Source organism: Pituophis catenifer, unplaced genomic scaffold (genome assembly GCF_029215685.1).
Source record: "Pituophis catenifer annectens isolate HBS135680 unplaced genomic scaffold, rPitCat1.0.hap2 SCAF_2, whole genome shotgun sequence".
NCBI lineage: Eukaryota > Metazoa > Chordata > Lepidosauria > Squamata > Colubridae > Pituophis > Pituophis catenifer.
Window position 1 is genome coordinate 279174274 of NW_027256882.1, and position 19612 is coordinate 279193885.

Genomic DNA, 19612 nt, shown 5'->3' on the forward strand with positions numbered 1-19612 from the left:
TAAAATAGATTTGCTTTAATGACCACTGCAAACAATGCCAAAAAAAAAATAAAAAAAAAATCAGATGAGGCCATGTGATATCTCAACTTATGACTGCAACAACTTATGACTGAAATCTTAGGCTCAATTACAGTCATAAGTCGAGGACTACCTGTCGCACTACTGTAAACTTGCATTATATGACTGGGCTACATTCCCCCCCCTCAAAGTTTTCAAGGCAGCTGAACATCTTAGCAAAGTCTAGAAACTCGTTCAAGAGTGATGAGTGAACTGAGGACACTTTTATCTGAGGAAAACTATGAATGATTCATATTGATGACACCCTATTCCACTTTGCTAATTGGCAAAGTGGTTTAGAAGAAGTGCTGTTTGAGAGCATGACAGAATCAGGAATGCTTAAAACCATTTTTTTTTTTAAAAAAAGAGACAGTTATGATGGTTAGCCGCAAAAACTTCCGTCATTCACATTTACTTTGGCCCTAACAAATGAATTTCCCAACTGCAACTGTTAGGGATTTAAAAGTGAAGTAAATTAAGATTTCTCTCAAATTTTCAAGTGTATGCAAGTGACGGTATTTCTTTGCTAGATTTATATCCTGCCTGTTCTTTGGGAGTTTAAGGCAATGTATGCAATACATCACACCAACCACATATGGTAGGTTGGGGCTGTGTGATGGTGACAATCCAAAGTTACCTCAAAGGTTATATGTGTGAGACAGTTCACAGACATTATCAATTCACAACTGCAACGTGTCAAAACTCATTGTTTTGTTCAGACTTTCAGAGATCACCTGAAAATGTCTAATGTATGCAAGTTGAACTTAAGTGCTGTTAAAAACCCACTTTTCTAAAACAGTTACTGTTTTAGAAAAACAGTCTTATTTAGGTTTTTTTTTTTTTTTGAAAAGACCTAATTTTATGATGGTTGTATCATCACTTTCACAGATCGGCTCAAATGAGCTCAACCAGTTTTGGAATTTTTAGGACTGATGTTTTTCCAGTTGGGTTATGATTATTTGTAACCTACAACTGTATAACCAACTTGTCTCCCTTCCTTACCTCACCCACCTCCATCCTGCTGGTTCATTTCAGTTAAAATCCTGGATCAGTCTAGACTAGGGTTTCTCAACCTTGGCAACTTTTAAGTGCTGTCTGGAGAATTCTGAGAGTTGAAGTCCACACATCTTAAAGTTGTCAAGATGGAGAAACACTGGGTTAGCCATTCTGTGATGAAGATTTAATGAAGGGGGCTGCAGCTCATGAAAGCTTTTAATAAAATGTGTTAGATTTCTCTTGATTATTTATTATTGTAGACTTAACACAAACCTCCTCCTGCAATGCCAAAGTTAGGCTTCAGCCTATATCCCCAGTACTAACCTAACAAGGTAAAGTCTGATAACCTATCAACGTGAAGTCTCATTAGCAAGTAGCTCAAAAGAACCATCTGCTCCAGTTCTTGAATAAAGAATATAGAATAAAGAATATAGAATAAAGTTCTATCTGGCTTGGCATCTAACTTTTCCAACCAGAATAGAAGTGCTGCGAAAAACTGTTTCCCTTCTCAGAAAAGCTATTAATCATTCCTCATTTCTATGAAGTGAGGAAGCTGAGGCCAGCAGAAGTTCTACTGCTGCCCTGATCCTATGGTTAGCATCAGATATGCTCCTACCCTGAGGGGATTACAGAAAATGCTACGAAGACTTAATGCATAATTGCTGCCATTGTTTTCCTGGGATTGTTTATGTGTTGAGGTTATTTGGTTTGGAATACCCTGAGGAGTTAAACTGGAGTAATTTATTTTAACATACATTTACTGTATTTACAGCAGCTTAACTTTTTCTTACAATTTCATTAAGGTAAAGGTAAAGGTTCCCCTTGCACGTATGTGCTAGTCGTTCCTGACTCTAGGGGGCGGTGCTCATCTCCATTTCAAAGCCGAAGAGCCAGCGCTATCCGAAGACATCTCCGTGGTCATGTGGCCGGCATGACTAAACACCAAAGGCACACGGAACACTGTTACCTTCCCTCCAGAGGTGGTCCCTATTTTTCTACTTGCATTTTTTACATGCTTTCGAACTGCTAGATTGGCAGAAGCTGGGACCAGTAAAGGGAGCTCACCCCGTTATGTGGCACTAGGGATTCAAACTGCTGAACTGCCGACCTTTCGATAAACAAGCTCAGCGTCATAGCCACTGAGTCACCGCGTCCCTTACATTTTCATTACCGTATTTATAATGCTTTCTCATACTGTTATTACTGTAAACCTCCAGGTTTTATCTATATGGTGTGTTTATATGTTATTTTATGGAATGTGATTCATAAAATAACGTCATTAAAATAAAATAAAGTCCAAATCAGCAGTGAACTGGCACGGCCATCAGTCTTATTGTACACGAGAAAAAGATGCACCAAGCAAGGCAAGATATATATATGATTGCAAGGCTGCAGTGATTCAACCAAGCTGGTTTTAAGACACTTTTAATTCCAAACAGAGCTGAGATTCACTGAGTTATGCCTGATTTTACTCTAAAGTCTTTATGGCAGCAGAAAAAATACATATTGCTATTGCTGCCACAAAACAACTGATGATGACAGAAAAGAAACGCTTAATATACAAGGCACCTAACTTCAGTATCACTGAAAATTTTTAATAAAGGTGACAGACATCTGAGGAAGCAGAACTATTTAAGAGGGAACTATTTAGAAAAGGCAAAAAGAACCTAATTACTATCATTTCTGTCTTCCAAACGTAATAAAAAACAGAACTGGTCATTTAGCACTTAGGCATTTCTTGGTTAATTCTATAACAATTCTAGGAAGAGCTTAATCTGGTTCTAAATGTTGATCCCATTTTTATTTTTATTTTAAAGGATATGATTTTACTTAAAACCTTATTCATGCATTTTCAAGATTCAGAAGCTACTTTATCCAGGCATTCTTTATAAATAAATTAACTTAACATTATGCAACTAAGTACCATTGTTAATTGATGGATATTCAAAGACAACAGAGATTAAAACACTGATGCAATAATTTTAAAAGGTTAATTTTTCAAGTTTCATACAGCTGTTTTCCTTTCCGTATTTTTGCTCAAGGACTTGTTGAGCAATTAATTTGCATTTATGAATTTTTTTTTTAAAAAAAATCACAAACATTCCCAGTTGAAGAACAATTATTATTTCTGTTGCCACTTGAAAATCAAAACACAACAAAGATCCACACACTTGTTCAGAAGTGCTGTAATAGGACATATCTACAATGAAACGCCATTTAGACTAGGACTTCAAGGAACAAAAGTGGATAGATTAACAGGGTGGATAGATTAACAGGGTGGGTGCAAACTAACATGCCACAAATAGAAAATAAGGTCAGAACTGGTGTTGCCCCAAGACCTACTTTAATTAATTTGTGAGGGGAAAGATTCTAGCAAAAATTTCTTCTACTACTTGTGTGATATTCAGACTCACGGCTACATTATTCATTTTTTTTCTCATCTTATTTTCTATTCCTAAAGTGTGCTTCCATTTATTAATAAGTGCATATAAGCCATGGGATCCATCCACAACATCAAAGAGAAAGAAAAGAAAATCCAAAAAAATTCAACAAAAACAACCACAAAGAAGAAATGTTAATGCTTCACAAGATCAAATAGGGACAAAGCTTGATGAGCCAATTAAAGCAAGCTTTTGGTGAATTGTACAATACCGTAAGAGGGCACTAAGTCTCGGGTATGAATCTCGCCACATAGCAACACCTGGCTTCCTAAATGAAGAGTAAAATTACAAAGCTTTCACTTCAATAAAGATTACCTCCCTTCATCTATTCGCTTGTAGAGCCTGCATGCCTACTTACTATGATCTATATAAAATGTTCTTCCATCCAAATGAATCCTTTCCTCCCAACCAGGCTGTAATTGAAGAACAACAAAAACAACATCAGAAGCAGAATTAATATTTATTGCAGCATTATTATGTTCAAACACTTCTAAACAGGCATATAGCTTCATTTATTCTCCCTTACAGTTCAAAGAATGTTTCATGCATTATATATACTTAAAATTGAAATCGTGGAATTCACCAATATGACCTAATCTGTGCCTAGCAAAGTCAAATTTTTGGGGGAAATGCTGTCATCTGATATTGAATAAGAAGGAAACTGATTCCAAAGAATTCTACGGGGATTTGTTTCTTCCAGTAAACAGACTGCTGTAGCCAATGGTTTATTAATCAATCCCCTGACTTAGGGTGCCACTGAATCTTGTCTATAAGGGAGAATATTTGTAACTCAGGGTTGAAATGAGGGGTCCTTGGTCTCTCTGAGCTTGGTTGTTTTCTTGCAGATGTTGCAGCCCTCCCGAGCTCCGTTTTTACTGGCAGAGGTTTGCAGGAGGCTGTGGCAGCCGAAAACGGAGCTCGGGAGCCTGTTTTTGCTGGCAGAAGCATTGCAGGCCGGTCCTTCATTGTTTCCAGGGTGGCCAGATCTAAGTACCCCGTGCACCGAATCCGCCCCCTGGATCTTGAGTTTGACACCCCTGCTCTACATCTTTAAAAAATACCAGCAACAATAATATTGCAGGAACTAAAAAAAAAAAAACCTCCCATAGAAAATACCATGGAATAAACTACTCCTTTTCCATTCTCTAACGAGGATATGACATACTAGGATTGTGTTCCTTCCCACTGTGTTTTTTGTAAGAAGGAGCAGCAAGAGATGGCTGGCAGCTTCTGCACTGGCCTTAAGCAGAGAGTTAAACCATTTTTACTCTCCACAGTTAAGGAAGGAAAAAAAGAAGTTTTTTTCCTGTGAATTAAAACTTTTGTAGACAGAGGAGAAAAATCTGAACAAAAAAGAAAGAAAGAAAGAAAAGAACTACCTTTTGTTCATTCCTCAGAATGCAGCAAGGAGATGCTGCTGGTATGCTGTCAGTATTTTTTTAAACAGCCCAAATTACAGGAAGGTAGACAAAAAAGCCCTTAAAAATAGAGCTTTTGGGGGCCCTGCAAAGGCTTGCCAAGTGAGAGAAGGCATTTACTTAAAGAAAGGAGATTTTTTCTAGTTGTAATTGCAACTAAAGGAACGTTTTGCATATAATCTTGAGTATTTACATTCATAAGAACAACATGGTAAGGACATTAATCTGTTCTTACAAATGAGAAATGTAGGGTTAAATACAGAGATAATAAAGCAGGTAATGTTAAAATAGCAAAAGAACCATGGCTTTACTGGGTGTGCAAGACAGGGAAAGGAATTTTTATTCCGTTCTCAAAAAGATGAATGTGGATATTCTTAGGTTTACAATAGAAGAGACACACTTTAGTATCTTAATTTGTAAACCGTATTTCTCTTGCTTTAGCCAATCGTTAAAAAGTGAATTCAGATGTTCTAGAGATTCATTATATTGTCGAAAGTCTGATAATGAAAAAATTGAGTATTAGAGAATTAACATAATAATGCAGAAGCCCAGGTTTTGAAAACACATATTAAATATGGCTTGACTGAATTATTATTAGTAGTTATTTCCTGGTTTTGAGAAACAAATCTTTAACAACAGAATCAGGCCTTCCAATTTCTTCTCTAATTATGGAAGCCTTTCCTAATATCTCTAGGTAGGGCTGGAGAAGACCTCTGACTAAAATCTGGGACAACCACTGTCCCAGATAGACAGTCTTTGTTCAGATTTCTACTGTTCACTCTTCTTTTTATGTTATCCCAGTACCCAAATGAATTTAATGGAACTCACAACTAAATCTTAAAATGGGGTAAAGTATATAATAAGCCTTATATTGTGGTGAGGTGGCACAGTGGTTAGAGTGCAGTACTGCAGGCTACTTCAGCTGACTGCCAGCTGCAGCTCAGCAGTTGAAATCACACCAGGCTCAAGGTTGACTCAGCCTTCCATCCTTCCGAGGTGGGTTAAATGGGAACACAGATTGTTGGGGGCAATAGGCTGACTCTGTAAACTGCTTAGAGAGGGCTGTAAAAGCACTATGAAGCGGTATATAAGTCTAACTGCTATTGCTATTGTACATAGGAACCATGGATGGCATAAGAATTTAGCTATGTTTTACGATGATCCCTCGGAACCCTTACTGTATATGCCTCCACGAAGAGAAGTGGGTCCTTGAATACAGAAGATGTGGCTTTTTCTGTAACAAATTCCAATTATAGGTATTCTTCATTTAATGTTCACTCATCCAACAACTGTCTGAACTTAAGACAACCCTGAAGGAGTGATAATTAAAAATGGGCCTTATACTATGGGTCATCACACTATACTATGGTCATGTAAATTATGACCTTCCCTGCTGGCTTCCCATAGGCAAAATCAATGGGGAAGCTGGCAGGAAGTTGGAAGATATGATTCTTGTTTAACAACATGTGTAACCAGAACTGCTATCACTAAACAGACAATCACATGGCTTTTTGACTTAACTACAGTCCTGCATTGCTTAATGATTGGTTTTCTGATCTCAATTAGCATAGTTTAACCCATAAGGAACTTTTTCTCAAGAACATTCAGACCAGCTCATCTTCCCTGCTCTTAAGTGGCAGTGAAGATCTGCATGTTATCTGTTCTATTTATTGGTTTTATTGTAATATATATCCTTGCTTCTGTTTTTAAATCCTACTTCATTATTTGCAGCTTTATTTTTTAGAGTGCATTTAATGGGCAAAGGGTCAATATGTCAAATGAAGTAATGCTAGACTCCAGCTTTAATTCTAGAAAGGACACAGCTGTCCGTAAGTGATGTGGATACAGCACTCAGGATCCAAGAGAAAAATTTTATATGCCTTCAGAAACTGATGTGCTTGCCAAGAGAAACACGGACAGTCTTTTTGAAGCAGGCTATCCTGGTCTTATAAGAACAGACAGTTGTTTTCAATCTTGGAAAAGTGTTATAAATTCTGGATGAGAAGTTTTCAATAGTATATTGTAACAGTTACTGATGTTGGATTGAGAGAACATGCTTGCAATATTGAGACTTTTTTTTTCCGTGAGGCACAATTCTATTTTTAAGACACAAATAATAGAATAAATACTGTTACTCAGTAGATGTCTTTACTTAAACTAATCTCACTAAGTTCAGATCAAATTGATTTGAGTTACTTGCTTAACTCAGTGTTTCTCAAACTTGACAATTTTAAGATGTGTGGACTTTGTCTCCCAGAATTCCCCAGCAAATATGCTGGCTGGGGAATTCTGGGAGCCGAAGTCTATACATCTTAAAGAAGCCAAGGTTGGGAACACTGCTTTGAGCTACATTAAACTAACTTGTTTATCGGTTCTTTTTAAAAGTCTTAAAATGTATAGATGTCTAGCTGTGATAAAACTGTGGTTTATCTTCAAGAGGCAAACAAATTGTGAAGGGGAGAATCCTGACCACTGAAAATAACAAGTGTCCTATTCTTTCTTCCGAAAAGAAAGTAAAATGGGAGCATTTTTGCCTCTAAGTGTAATCTTGCAAAACATCTTCCTCTCAGAGAGAGGGATGAAAGCTAAAATTGCAAACGAAGCCAACCAAATAATCGGCTGAGTTTGCAAAGATCAATAAAACAGAGAAAATGGAAGCAGACATTTAAAAGCAATCTGCTGTCTATGTTATGAAAACAGCCAACTTCTCACACCGCAAGTAGCGTTGTTCCTTCCAATTACATCCTTTTAATGGTGTTTTGATGGTTATGATGGCTACTACTCAAACAAATGCTTTTGTTTGAGAAGTAACCTCCATAAATGCAGGACCTGCAGTTTATAACTTTTGCTTTATGGGTACTTTGCCATGTTGTAGGGCAGAGAAAGCTCAGGGGAACCTATCTGTTCACAGTGAAGCTTTTAGTGCTGCAAACAAATCAGACTACTGCCATAATTATTGAAATTACACACAGACACACAGACACACACACACACCTCTCTTTCTCTGTCCTAACTGGAGTTCTTTCCAGATAGGTATAACTCAACAATTCTGTGAAGTGCACCCAGGTAAGGAAAGGTTGCCCAACTATATTTGCAACATGCAAAATGTTGTCTATTTCAAAAAGTTCAGTGTGGATACTTACAGGAAGGGGGCCCAAGTCATTTGGGTTTAAAGCCGCTTTTGACCGCAAGTGAACTGGAAATTTCAGTCGGGGATCTTCCTGAAGTGATAAGCAAACTGTTGTAAGGATATCCTTACTGAAGTTATATCTTTATTAATAGAATAGAATAGAATTTTTATTGGCCAAGTGTGATTGGACACACAAGGAATTTGTCTTGGTGCATATGCTCTCAGTGTACATAAAAGAAAAGATACGTTCATCAAGAATCATAAGGTACAACACTTAATGATAGTCATAGGGTACAAATAAACAATCAGGAAACAATATCAATATAAATCGTAAGGATACCAACAACAAAGTTACAGTCATACAGTCATAAGTGGGAGGAGATGGGTGATGGGAACGATGAGAAGATTAATAGTAGTGCAGACTTAGTAAACAGTTTGACAGTGTTGAGGGAATTATTTGTTTAGCAGAGTGATGGCGTTCGGGAAAAAACTATTCTTGTGTCCAGTTGTTCTGGTGTGCAGTGCTCTATAGCGTTGTATATGATACTGAACTTCCTCCCTCCCTCCCTCCCTCCTTCCCACTTAGATTTCAGAAAGTATAATTTTTTTTTGTGGCAAAACATTTAACATTACCTCTTTTGCACATTAATGCAAGCAAGTTATGTAGCCATTTTCAAGAGACCGTGATATAGTTACTTTTTCAGTAAATTAGGTTAGAGATGATTTCATTTACTAGAAGATTGTATAACAAACTGTTTCTTTTGCTCCTATATCTGCAAAAAACCTGGACCGAGAAGCACTGCATTATGCCTTGGCTATGATCCTGACAAAACTCTAAGGAAAGAGACTTCTACAGCAATGAGTAGAATCAAATTATTCTGATCTCATGCAGCCACATCTAAATATTAGACGTGTAAGAGAGCCAATTTGGTCTAGTGATTAAAGTTCCTGGCTAGAAATCAGGAGACTGTGAGTTCTAGTCCTGCCTGAGGCATTACTAGATACTCTGGTACTTCTTTAATAGTTAACTGACTCATCTCATGGTTCCTTATTCTACAGGGATGTGAATAGCCACAAAGGAGTTAAAATGAAAAATCTCAGATTGTCCTGTATGTTTCTTAAGACAAGGAAACATACAGAGCATTTGCTTCTCTTTTATATTACCCCAAAATGTTATGTATTATGATGTAATCTTTATTTGCTTTTGGAAATGATGAAAAACTGAATATTTTTGCCAGAGTATGATTTTGGGAAGGAAAGAGAAGAAGAGAATGACCAGATGCAAGGTGGATAAACTCAGTTACAGTAGCAATAAGTGAACTGTGGGAAAACTGAAGGACCAGATTAGGGCCAGACTATCATAGAGAAAGTCTGTCTACATGATTGTCAAGAGAGAATGACTTTATGACATATAATCCAGCAAATCATGATTTGGGGAACAATGGGAAACGTTTAAAGTATTGTAAACTGAATCCATAACAGGAAAAAACACTGTTGAAACTTATTACCAGAAAACAAAAACTGGCAAATTGTAAAAAAAATTGTGACCAACCATCCTCTCTCCAGTCTTCACTTAAAAGAAGTTACATTTTTAAAAGAAATAAGTTGTCTAATAATTGTATGGGATGCGGTGGCTCAGTGGCTAAGATGCTGAGCTTGTCGATTGAAAGGTCGGCAGTTCAGCGGTTCGAATCCCTAGTGCCGCATAACAGGGTGAGCTCCCGTTACTTGTCCCAGCTTTTGCCAACCTAGCAGTTCAAAAGCACGTAAAAAATGCAAGTAGAAAAATAGGGACCACCTTTGGCGGTCTGTGCGCCTTTGGCATTTAGTCATGCCGGCCACATGACCACGGAGACGTCTTTGGACAGCGCTGGCTCTTCGGCTTTGAAACGGAGATGAGCACCGCCCCCTAGAATCGGGAACGACTAGCACATATGTGTGAGGGGAACCCTTACCTTTACCTAATAATTGTGTGGACCCACAATTTGGGTCCTTTTGGTTGACCTCTGCTTAACAATGATGCGAAAGTAGTATTTCTCCCTTCTCCTATCACCCGCTTCTACACACCCAAGAAGTGAAAGTTCAATTTACCCATGTTGTGGTCTTGGTGTTGTGATCAATGAAAAAGGGTCTGCCATTGGGTGCTATTCGCATCTCCCAGCCAGGCGGTAAGAAACTTTGTGTCAATTTATGCTGTGGTTTTGGAGAATTATATGGAGATGGTTGAGGAGACTGTGGATTAGAAAGGGTGTCCTTCACGGCTCTTCGCACAGGAGAATCCTTGAGAAGTCCCTAAAGAAGAAAGAGATGTTAAAGTCAGCAGTATGAAGTATGAAGTGCAGTATGAAGGACAATGAGTACCACAACCTACTCAGATCAAAAATTAAAACGATTCCACCATTACAATGCCTGGAAATGATACACCTTCAATTTTCCACTGAAGGCGATGAAATTTCCTAAATTATTAGAACATTATTTGAAAAATTTCCCATTCATACCAATTTAGCACCGTACCAATTAAGAACGTTGGGTATGGAATCCATGGGATTTAAGTTGGTAACAGTCTTTTAAGAAAGATGAAGTCTCAGGCGCTTGGATATTTGGTTGCCCTGTTTCGTAGCTTTCTTATTTTACAATGCAGGTAGACCTCATTTAACGACCATTCGTTCAGTGGCTGTTCAAAGTCACAATGGCACGGAATGAAAGTTATGACCAACCTTCAAAGTTATGGCCACTGCAGCAGCCCCTGCAGATACATGATCAAAACTCAGGCACTTGGCAGCTCACCCATATTAATGACCATAGCATGTCCTTTAATACACCACCACCCACCTATCTCCCTCCCGTCTCTGCCTGTTTGGCTACCCTGCACTCTGCTGCTGCTTCCTACCTTTGCTGCCCCGGCTGACTTTTTGCAAGGGCTTTTGACACCATGAGGCTCCACAACTCTAAACAACATCTTATGTATAAATGTATAACTGAGTCCTGCCAAGTACTCCACTGCTGGTGACCACCAGCTCAATTTCCACAACCTTAAGCCAAGTGTTCGAGCACCCACAACCTCTGGAGGCAAGTCATTCCACTGATTAATTGTTCTAACTATCAGGAAATGTTCTCTTTAGCTCTAGGTTGGTTCTCTCCTTGATTAGTGTCCATCCATTGCCTCCTGTCCTGCTTTCAGGTACTTTGGAGAATAGTTTGACCCCCCTCTTCTTTGTGGTAACCATTTGGGCAGCTGCTAGCCATTTGGGAGGCCGCATTTTCCCTTTCTAAGAGTCAGCAGCTGTCTCAGCTCAGGATACCTCATCAGCAGTGGGAGGAAGAAGATGGAGGAGGTTAGCAGAGGTAGGTTGTGGCAGCAACAACAGAGTGGAGGGCAGAGATGAGGGGGAATTAAGCGGGTGGGGAAACTGAAGCCAAGGATAGCACAGCAGGGTAGGAGAAGCCCGAGGTCCTTGCCTAATGACCACAGCTGGGACTATTGGAAATGCCATCACTAAGCGGTATGGTCATGTGATGTTTTGCCTAACAAGTTCTTCACTTAACAACAACAATTTCACTCCCAATTAGCATAGTTAAGCAAGGAATACCTGTATCTTCTTTGAGGTTGATAAACATTCCTGCATACAATATTCCGAGTCTACAGTTGCACCCAGGGGTGAAATCCAGTATATTCTGACAGGTTCTGAGAACAGGTAGCGGAAATTTTGAGCAGTTTGGAGAACCGGTAGCAGAAATTTTGAGTAGTTCAGAGAACCGGCAAATACCAACTCTGGCTGGCCTCAGAGTGGGGTGGGAATGGAGATTTTGCAATATCCGTCCCCCAAGAGTGGGGAGAGAATGGGGATTTTGCAGTATCCTTCCCCTGCCACACTCACCAAGCCACACCCACCAAGCTACACCACGCCCACAGAACCGGCCGTAAAAAAATTTGGATTTCACCACTGGTTGCATCCTATGTTTATAAAAGTATTTCATTTTTTTTTATCCCTTTACCAATGATTCCCATCACACTTTTAAGTGTATAACTGAGACCTGCCAAGTACTCCACTGTTGGTCACCACCAGCTCAATTTCCATCACATGAAATTTGGATTCCCCTCACTTTCTATATGCATCTCTTCAAATATACTTATGTTGAAATGTATTTGCCTCTTTAATACCATCTTTCCAGTTTGAAGAGTCCCTTTTTGTTGCAAACAAGATAGTAAAGAAGTGATAAGCTCATCTGCCTTACAGAAGGGGGTGGGATCCACGATTTTTCTAAAACAAAGACATTTTTGTCTCTCTCATCCGGCCATGTTATCCCTCCTAGGTTAGACATGCCCAGGTAGTTCTTAACTTAGAACTGTCCATTTGAAGTTACAACGGCACTGAAAAAAGTGATTTACAACCAATCCTCACACTTATAAGTGTTACAGCATCCCCATGGTCATATTATCAAAATTTGGGCATCTGGCAACTGCCAGTTACAGTATCCCAGAGTCATTTGTGACCTTTCCAGCTGGCTTCTGACAAGCAAAGTGTATGGGGGAAGCCAGCTTTGCTTTGAGCCACGGTGGCGCAGTGGTTAGAGTGCAGTACTGCAGGCTACTTCTGCTGACTGCCAGCTGCCTGAATTTGGCAGTTCAAATCTCACCAGGCCCAAGGTTGACTCAGCCTTCCATCCTTCCGAGATCGGTAAAATGAGGACCCAAATTGTTGGGGGCAAAATGCAAACTGCTTAAAGAGGGCTGTAAAGCACTGTAAAGCGGTATGTAAGTCTAAGTACTATTGCTATTTGTTTAACAACTGTGTGATTTGTTGAACAACCATGTCAAAATGGACGTAAAATTGGGTGTGACTCTGTGAAGACGCTTAGCAGTGGAAATTCTGGTTGCAACTGTAGTTGTAAGTCAAGAACTATCTCCAGTACCCAACCACCATCAGGTGGGAACTGCAACTAATGCTAGTTAGGGAAGAGAGTGGGAAGCTCAGAGAAGAGAACTAAACAGTTTAATAACTTCTGAGATGGATGGATGGATTTATCAATCGATAAACCAACTAATCAACTTGCATGCCATCTCAATCACAAAGTGATTCTGGACATTTTACAGCATACGATGAAAAAACTTCAAATTAAAAGAAGGACCAAAGTCAATTGTTATACTCTACCAAGGGCATGTTGGAAGTGTCAGGTTTTTACAGCTTTATGAAAGCACATCAGGACTGGGGCCATGCTAACCTCAGGAAGGACACTACTCCACAGGAATTGCATCATACAGCTATTAGAAATCAAGCTAGCTTGTCAAAACAAATGAAAACAATATTGAAAGTAAAAAACATCAAATGTGAAACATGATGTTCGAAACTGAAATATACACACAAGGCACAAAATGTGTAGAACATTTCTAATACAATGAGCATACAAGATGCGAAGGAATACTCGAAGGAGCACATTACCTATTGGAAGATGAATGTATTAAGGGTGAAGGGAGATAATCAGGTGGAAAAGCAATCCTATCTTAAATTGTTAAATGTGGAAAAGTAATCAGAACAAGCAAGTGTAATCTTACAAAATAAAGACAGGCACAAATATGACTGAGGTACAAAAGAGACATTATAAAAGCTGGCTGGAGAACAGAAATGGTGAGGAGAATTAATCAGATGGGAAGGATGAAAACCCAAGAGGCAAACAAGCCTGGTTTGGGGAAGAGAACTTCTCACCTCAAGCGGAGCAGATAGTGTAACTGTGGGAGTACTGAGGCTACGAGGCCGTCTTATCTGAGGCTCGCTTAGATGGTTGTTACTGTTTGATGTTGACCCAGAAGCACCATCTTCAGCAAGCTATATTAGAGGCAAACACAAGTTAGCTACAAGTTACGACTTCCTTTACCAAAAACTAAACTATGGTATAATAAAGGATGTCTGAAATCAATAAATCATGATTAACATTCCTTACTCATTCCCGCTTTCAGTAAAGCATTCCAGTGGTGGGCATTTCAATGAGGAAACATACTATAATTGGAACTATCTTCCATATGCATCCCAATATAGTTATTTTACTGGCATTTTTGAATGAGTTTTTTCTCAGATGGTATGAAAGACTGTTGTCTTCTCCATGCCCCACAGAGGCTTCTATTTAGAAAGCCATTCATAACCATGTGCTTGAACCAGTCTTTTGTCTATTAATCAAAATTTGGAAAAAAAACTCCAGTTATATACGGTTATCTAGAAGTTCCCTTAATTGGTGAACATGCCAACTTGTTTAGGTAATCTCCTTCTAGCAGTTTCCTCTATTTCAGGGGTTAAAGTCACGCCGTCACATCATCATCACGTGATGTATCATGACTTTCCCCCCCTTCGCTAGACTGTGGTGGGTGTGGCCAGTGCATGATGCATCCGCCTTGTGGACCGCGAGTTTGACACCTCTGCTCTATTTCTAGGATTCTAAATTATTGTCTATGTGCCTTTCCATGTTCCTGGATAAATCATTTACATTTTTATTTCTTGACTTAAGAGGTTCAAGGGTATCAATCACAGGTAGCTATGGAAATGCAAGAATTAGTAATTTAAAATCGAGGTTTGAAAAGGACTGCTTTAGAATGGAGATTTATTAGAAAATTCTGTTTAATTTGATCTCATGTTTAATGCTGCTAAACTGTAATTAAGGAGCGAGTTAACTCCAGGGAGGGAAGAAGTGCAGCTTGGAGCTAGCTCCAGTTTGTTAATTGCAATTAACAATGTTATAGCCCCAGGAAATTGCAATTTCACTCACTGCAAGCTGACAACTAAAGCTTCATGGAAGTGAGCAGAGAAAGAGAGAGCTGCTTTTAATCATCTGGTTGTAAATCAAAACATGGTCTTGCATCGCTCACTTCCCTCCTATCAATAGTGTGGATGTTAAGGGTGGGCTTGTGTTATGCTGCAAATCTGCCAAGGTTTAATGTACATGAGATCTGGCACTGGCCCTGTGCCATAGCGGATTCTGCCATGGCTAATGCATGTCTCTTTTCACTGAGAGATAATTATTTCATCAGAACCTGTCCTCCCCCATAGTTTTCATCTGGAATCTGAAAGAACTGCAAATGATTATCAAGATCTCACTGCTTTGCTGGAGGAGAAGAAGTTCCTACCTGCATGACAGGCCGAGTCCAAGTTGTAGTGCGATTGTTATGATTGACATAATAAGTACGTCCCTTAGCATCTTTCCTCTCTTCCCAGCCTGAAGGTAAGCCCGGTGTAGTATGAACATAGGCCACTGATGGCTGTTTATGCAAGAAATTACCATAGTGTTAACTTTGTGGCAGTGAGTCATTCTTACAATCAGTAATTGCAACAGAACAACTGAGAAGATATGTGTTGGCAGAACCCTTCCGTAAAAGGGTCACTTTCAGAAAAATAAAGATTCAGTTCTAATCACAAAAGCAAGGTTAGCACATTCACAAGTAGATAGCAAGGCACTGGGATTCACAGAGGCTATAAATGCTGTCCAGTTTGACAGAGGTAATCGCCATTTTATCCTTGCTGAAAATGAGATCTGTTCAATAAAGGTAGACAATCAAAGGAGTAGAAGAATATAAAAAGCCTAGACATAATCAGTGCACAAGTACTAGGAGGACTGAGAACAAAGACAGTTAGAAAAGCTTTTATATTTTAAACGATGAAAAACTGACTTCATTTGCTTCACTAAAACGGTCCCAATCAGAAAAAATGGTCCCTAGTGGTTTATTGTTAAGTGACTTTGGCTAGGTCACAAGCTGTGTAGTCTTCATTTCAAAGACATCAGTTCATTACTAAACCGACAGGCTCATTATATTGTTTAATATATTAAATTAGAAATTTCCAATGCTTTGAACATTTTTCTTTCAAACTTCCTGCTAATGGCTGCATCCCCTTTGAGCATTTTGATGTCATTAAATATGATTTAAATGTGACTTCCATTAGGAAGAATTGTCCTGTAATGATCAACCTTGGAATCTAGGTTTCTCATATTGCAACGTCTTGCCCCGATTTGCACAATGAACCCCAAAATAACTGGAAGATTGAGAGCTGCCATTCTTAATATTGACAAATAAGATATACAATGCAATGTGCCATCACAAGAACAATAAGAGCTGTGGTGGCGCAGTGGTTAGAGTGCAGTACTGCAGGCTACTTATGCTGACTGCTAGCTGCCTGCAGTTTGGCAGTTTGAGTCTCACCAGGCTCAAGGTTGACTCAGCCTTCCATCCTTCTGAAGTCAGCAAAATGAGGACCCAGATTGTTGGGATCAATAGGCTGACTGTAAACTGCTTAGAGAGGGCTTTAAAGCACTACAAAGTGGTATATAAGTCTACCTGCTATTGCTAATAAACCATATAAATATACATCCGTACATGCATGCTAGGAGCTCTATATTTATATACACTAAGATGGGTACATATTTAATGACTTCATGTGCATGTATGCACACATACATGGGGTTTTTTTAGAAGTTAATGAAGCAAAGGAAACTTTTGATTGAAGTTGAACAATCTTTAACCATACCAAATAATGCTTGTGGTTTTAATGACAAGCTTAAAAACATGGTTACTTGTGTAGATTCCAAAATGTTATTAAAAAATATTCCCCTTCCTTCCTTCAATGTTAAACATTACTTTGCAATTTTGAGAATCTGATTTTCTATTGTTTTCTGATTCAAAGAGTCACTGCTATAAAATAATAGCAGGCCATGATTATTAAAACTTGCAATCTTTATATGGAAAGAATGACACCTTGAAATAATTTCCCATACATGAAACGAACAAAAATTACTGTTTTTTACATAATGATGCACCGATACACATTTGCTAGAATGAAAGCAAACATTTTTAAAAGATCTTTTTAAAAAAGTAGCTAAGGAGAAATATTCCCTGGTTTGTTAAAACATGGGATTCTTTTAAAATGAGAAAAAGGATCACTGCATAAGTCTGAGATGAAAAAAAAAACCTAGGAAAATGGGTTACTCAGCGACCTCAAGTACAGTATATTAATAGAACATTGCCAGAGTGTGTTAAATCAGTTTGAAAGCCAAACAAACTTTATTCTCAGGTGGCATTTCATTTTTATGCATAGGCTTTTGTTACAAAAGTGACTCCCCTGACTTGAAAATCCCCCTAATTTTATCTAATTTTTTGCAAATGGAAAAATATTGTTGGGATATTGTTGGGATGAGGCCTCAGGATGCTCTAGAATTCTTTCTTCTGTCTCAAAGCAGGATGTTCAGTGCTGAAAGCTTTGTGGGTGTATCATATCCATTGTTGCCTAGCCCATGACTATTCTCCAGCAATAGTGGGTTAGGAATAGGAGGTGTTAAGAAATACAAATTCGTCCACCATTGTTGAGGAAAATGCATGTGACTGCATGCTGCTCGCATAGTATGAAATATCATATTATTGTTCTTCTAAGATCAGGGCTGTCGAACTCGTGGCCTGTGGGCCAGATGCGTCACGCGCTGGCCACGCCCATGCCCGGTTTAGCGAAGGGGGAAAAAGTCCCGATACGTCACGTGACGAGGTGAGTTTGAAACCCCTGTTCTAGATTATGAAATCGTGATGAGATAGATGGTAAATAAATCAAATAAATAAAACACTTCTTTAAAAAGAAAAAACCAACAGTGGAACTTGATATTACAACTTTAAAAGTATTTCCTTCCTTCCTTCCTTCCTTCCTTCCTTCCTTCCTTCCTTCCTTCCTTCCTTCCTTCCTTCCTTCCTTCCCTTCCCTTCCCTTCCCTTCCCTTCCCTTCCCTTCCCTTCCCTTCCCTCCTTTAGATTCGGCAGGAAATTACTAAACCATTTAACTGGGAATATTCCAACGTAGCCTGAACCTTTTAAAAGAAAAGAAAAAAGTACCAAAATGTGATAGTGATTATTCCTGATTGTTTTCTATTTCTCCCTCAACTTGATTCACATTTTTTTTTACCTCAGATTGTAACATTAAATTTGGTAGATTTAGAACCTTCTTTTTGTGCAGGTAAACCTCCCCCCATCAGATGGTCTTCTCTGATAGCTGATAGCTAGGGAAACCACTGTAAATTGATCCATAATTGATTCATCCTACTGCGTCATATATCAATGCACAGAAGGGTCAAAGTGAAAAATATTCAATGCAGGGAAATTGTCTAGTTTGACATTTCAAAATCTGTACTTTAAAATGTTGATGAAACCTCAATAAAGTGATTAGTACAGAAGAGAAACAATGTCTGTTTGGAATAAAATAAATTATTTGCTATTCAAATGAGAGCCCTTTCATGTTCCCCCCCCAACCCATGTGACACCAAGAGTAAAAACTACTTTTTAATAACAAGACATCTTTCCCGATTCTTTCTATTATCGTTACTCCTCCTTTATCCTCCAATTGATAAATAAATATAGACAATGAGAATACTGGCTCCCTGTTTTCTTGGCGTCTCTATTCTCGAAGAACAGCCACTGAAAACAATTGCAGTTAGTTCTGATTGCTTTTATTAGTTGTTTGTGTCTTACTGGTGAATGCCTGTTGGATTTTTGCAATAATCTGATTTATTTTTTTTGAGTCTGGGAAACAGGGCGGTGCAAAACACTTAAAGTAGCTGGTTTGCAAAACCTGCCAGCACAAATGAAGCATCTCTCTTCAAATAATTAAAGCTTCTTCTTCTTTTTTTTTTTTGGCAAGGCTCTTATGGTTACTTTGAAAGGAGTTCATATTTGCCTTCACATGTATGTGCATGCTTCACTTTGTTGCTGGTCCCCCTAGAAGAGCTGAAGGAGGTGTGTGAATGCACGATACGTTCAAACAACTCACACCGGGCAGTTGTACCAAAACACGGTTGGTTTAATAATTCAAAGGTTTGTGCTAATACATGTTGCAAACCACTTCCTTTAAATGCTCTGTGCGACTTCATTGGTATAAGCCAAGTATATTTCTTCAAAACTTGTTTAAAGAATTTTCTGCCCCTTTCTGTTGTCTACAAATTGACATTCATGTTTGGTTGCAATTAGCCATTCCTACTTTGCTATAGTCCAGTGATGGCTAACCTTTTTGCCATCGCGTGCCAGGAGAGGGGGGGGGCGGGGGAGGGTCACACGCACAGGTGCCCACGCGCATGCGCACGCAACCCCACCCCACCCCACCCCCACCCATCCCCGCTCCTGGCACATGATGGCCTGGTAGGCCCGTTTTTCTTTCTTACCTGGTTCCAGATCCTCTCTGTGTATCTGGGAAGGGAGAAAACAGTCTTTCCCACTCCCTTGGAGGCCCTACGGAGGCTGAAAGGGCCCATTTCCCAACTCTCGGTGGGACAGGAAGTGACATTTTTTGCTGTCCCCAGCCTCCAGAACCTCTCTAGGAGTATCTAGAAGCCTCTCTAGGAATCTCTAGGAGCCTCTCTAGGAGTCTCTGGAGGCTGGGGACTGGAAAAAACGTCACTTCCTGTCCCACCGGGAGTCGGGAAATGGGCCCTTTCAGCCTCCGTAGGGCCTCCAAGGGAGTGGGAAAGGCTGTTTTCACCCTTCCCAGATACACAGAGAGGATCTGGAGCCAGGTAAGAAAGAAAAACGGGCCTTCCCCACCCCCCTCCAGAGGCAGGAA

At 39.3% G+C, this 19612-nt stretch overlaps 1 protein-coding gene across 4 annotated transcripts in view; it reads right to left on the minus strand.

Moving 5' to 3' along the window:
• NEDD4L (NEDD4 like E3 ubiquitin protein ligase) overlaps nt 1-19612 on the minus strand; it is a 143964-nt gene that overhangs the window by 33057 nt on the left and 91295 nt on the right. For 2 of the 4 annotated variants that reach the window (XM_070938921.1, XM_070938919.1), the window contains 6 exons: nt 15157-15288; nt 13748-13867; nt 10134-10334; nt 8056-8133; nt 3853-3907; nt 3706-3762 (listed from right to left, as the gene is read on the minus strand). In XM_070938921.1, the coding sequence (XP_070795022.1) occupies nt 3706-3762; nt 3853-3907; nt 8056-8133; nt 10134-10334; nt 13748-13867; nt 15157-15288 (643 nt within the window). The remainder of the gene's footprint in view (nt 1-3705; nt 3763-3852; nt 3908-8055; nt 8134-10133; nt 10335-13747; nt 13868-15156; nt 15289-19612) is intronic. The other 2 variants (XM_070938922.1, XM_070938920.1) reach the window with 1 other exon arrangement.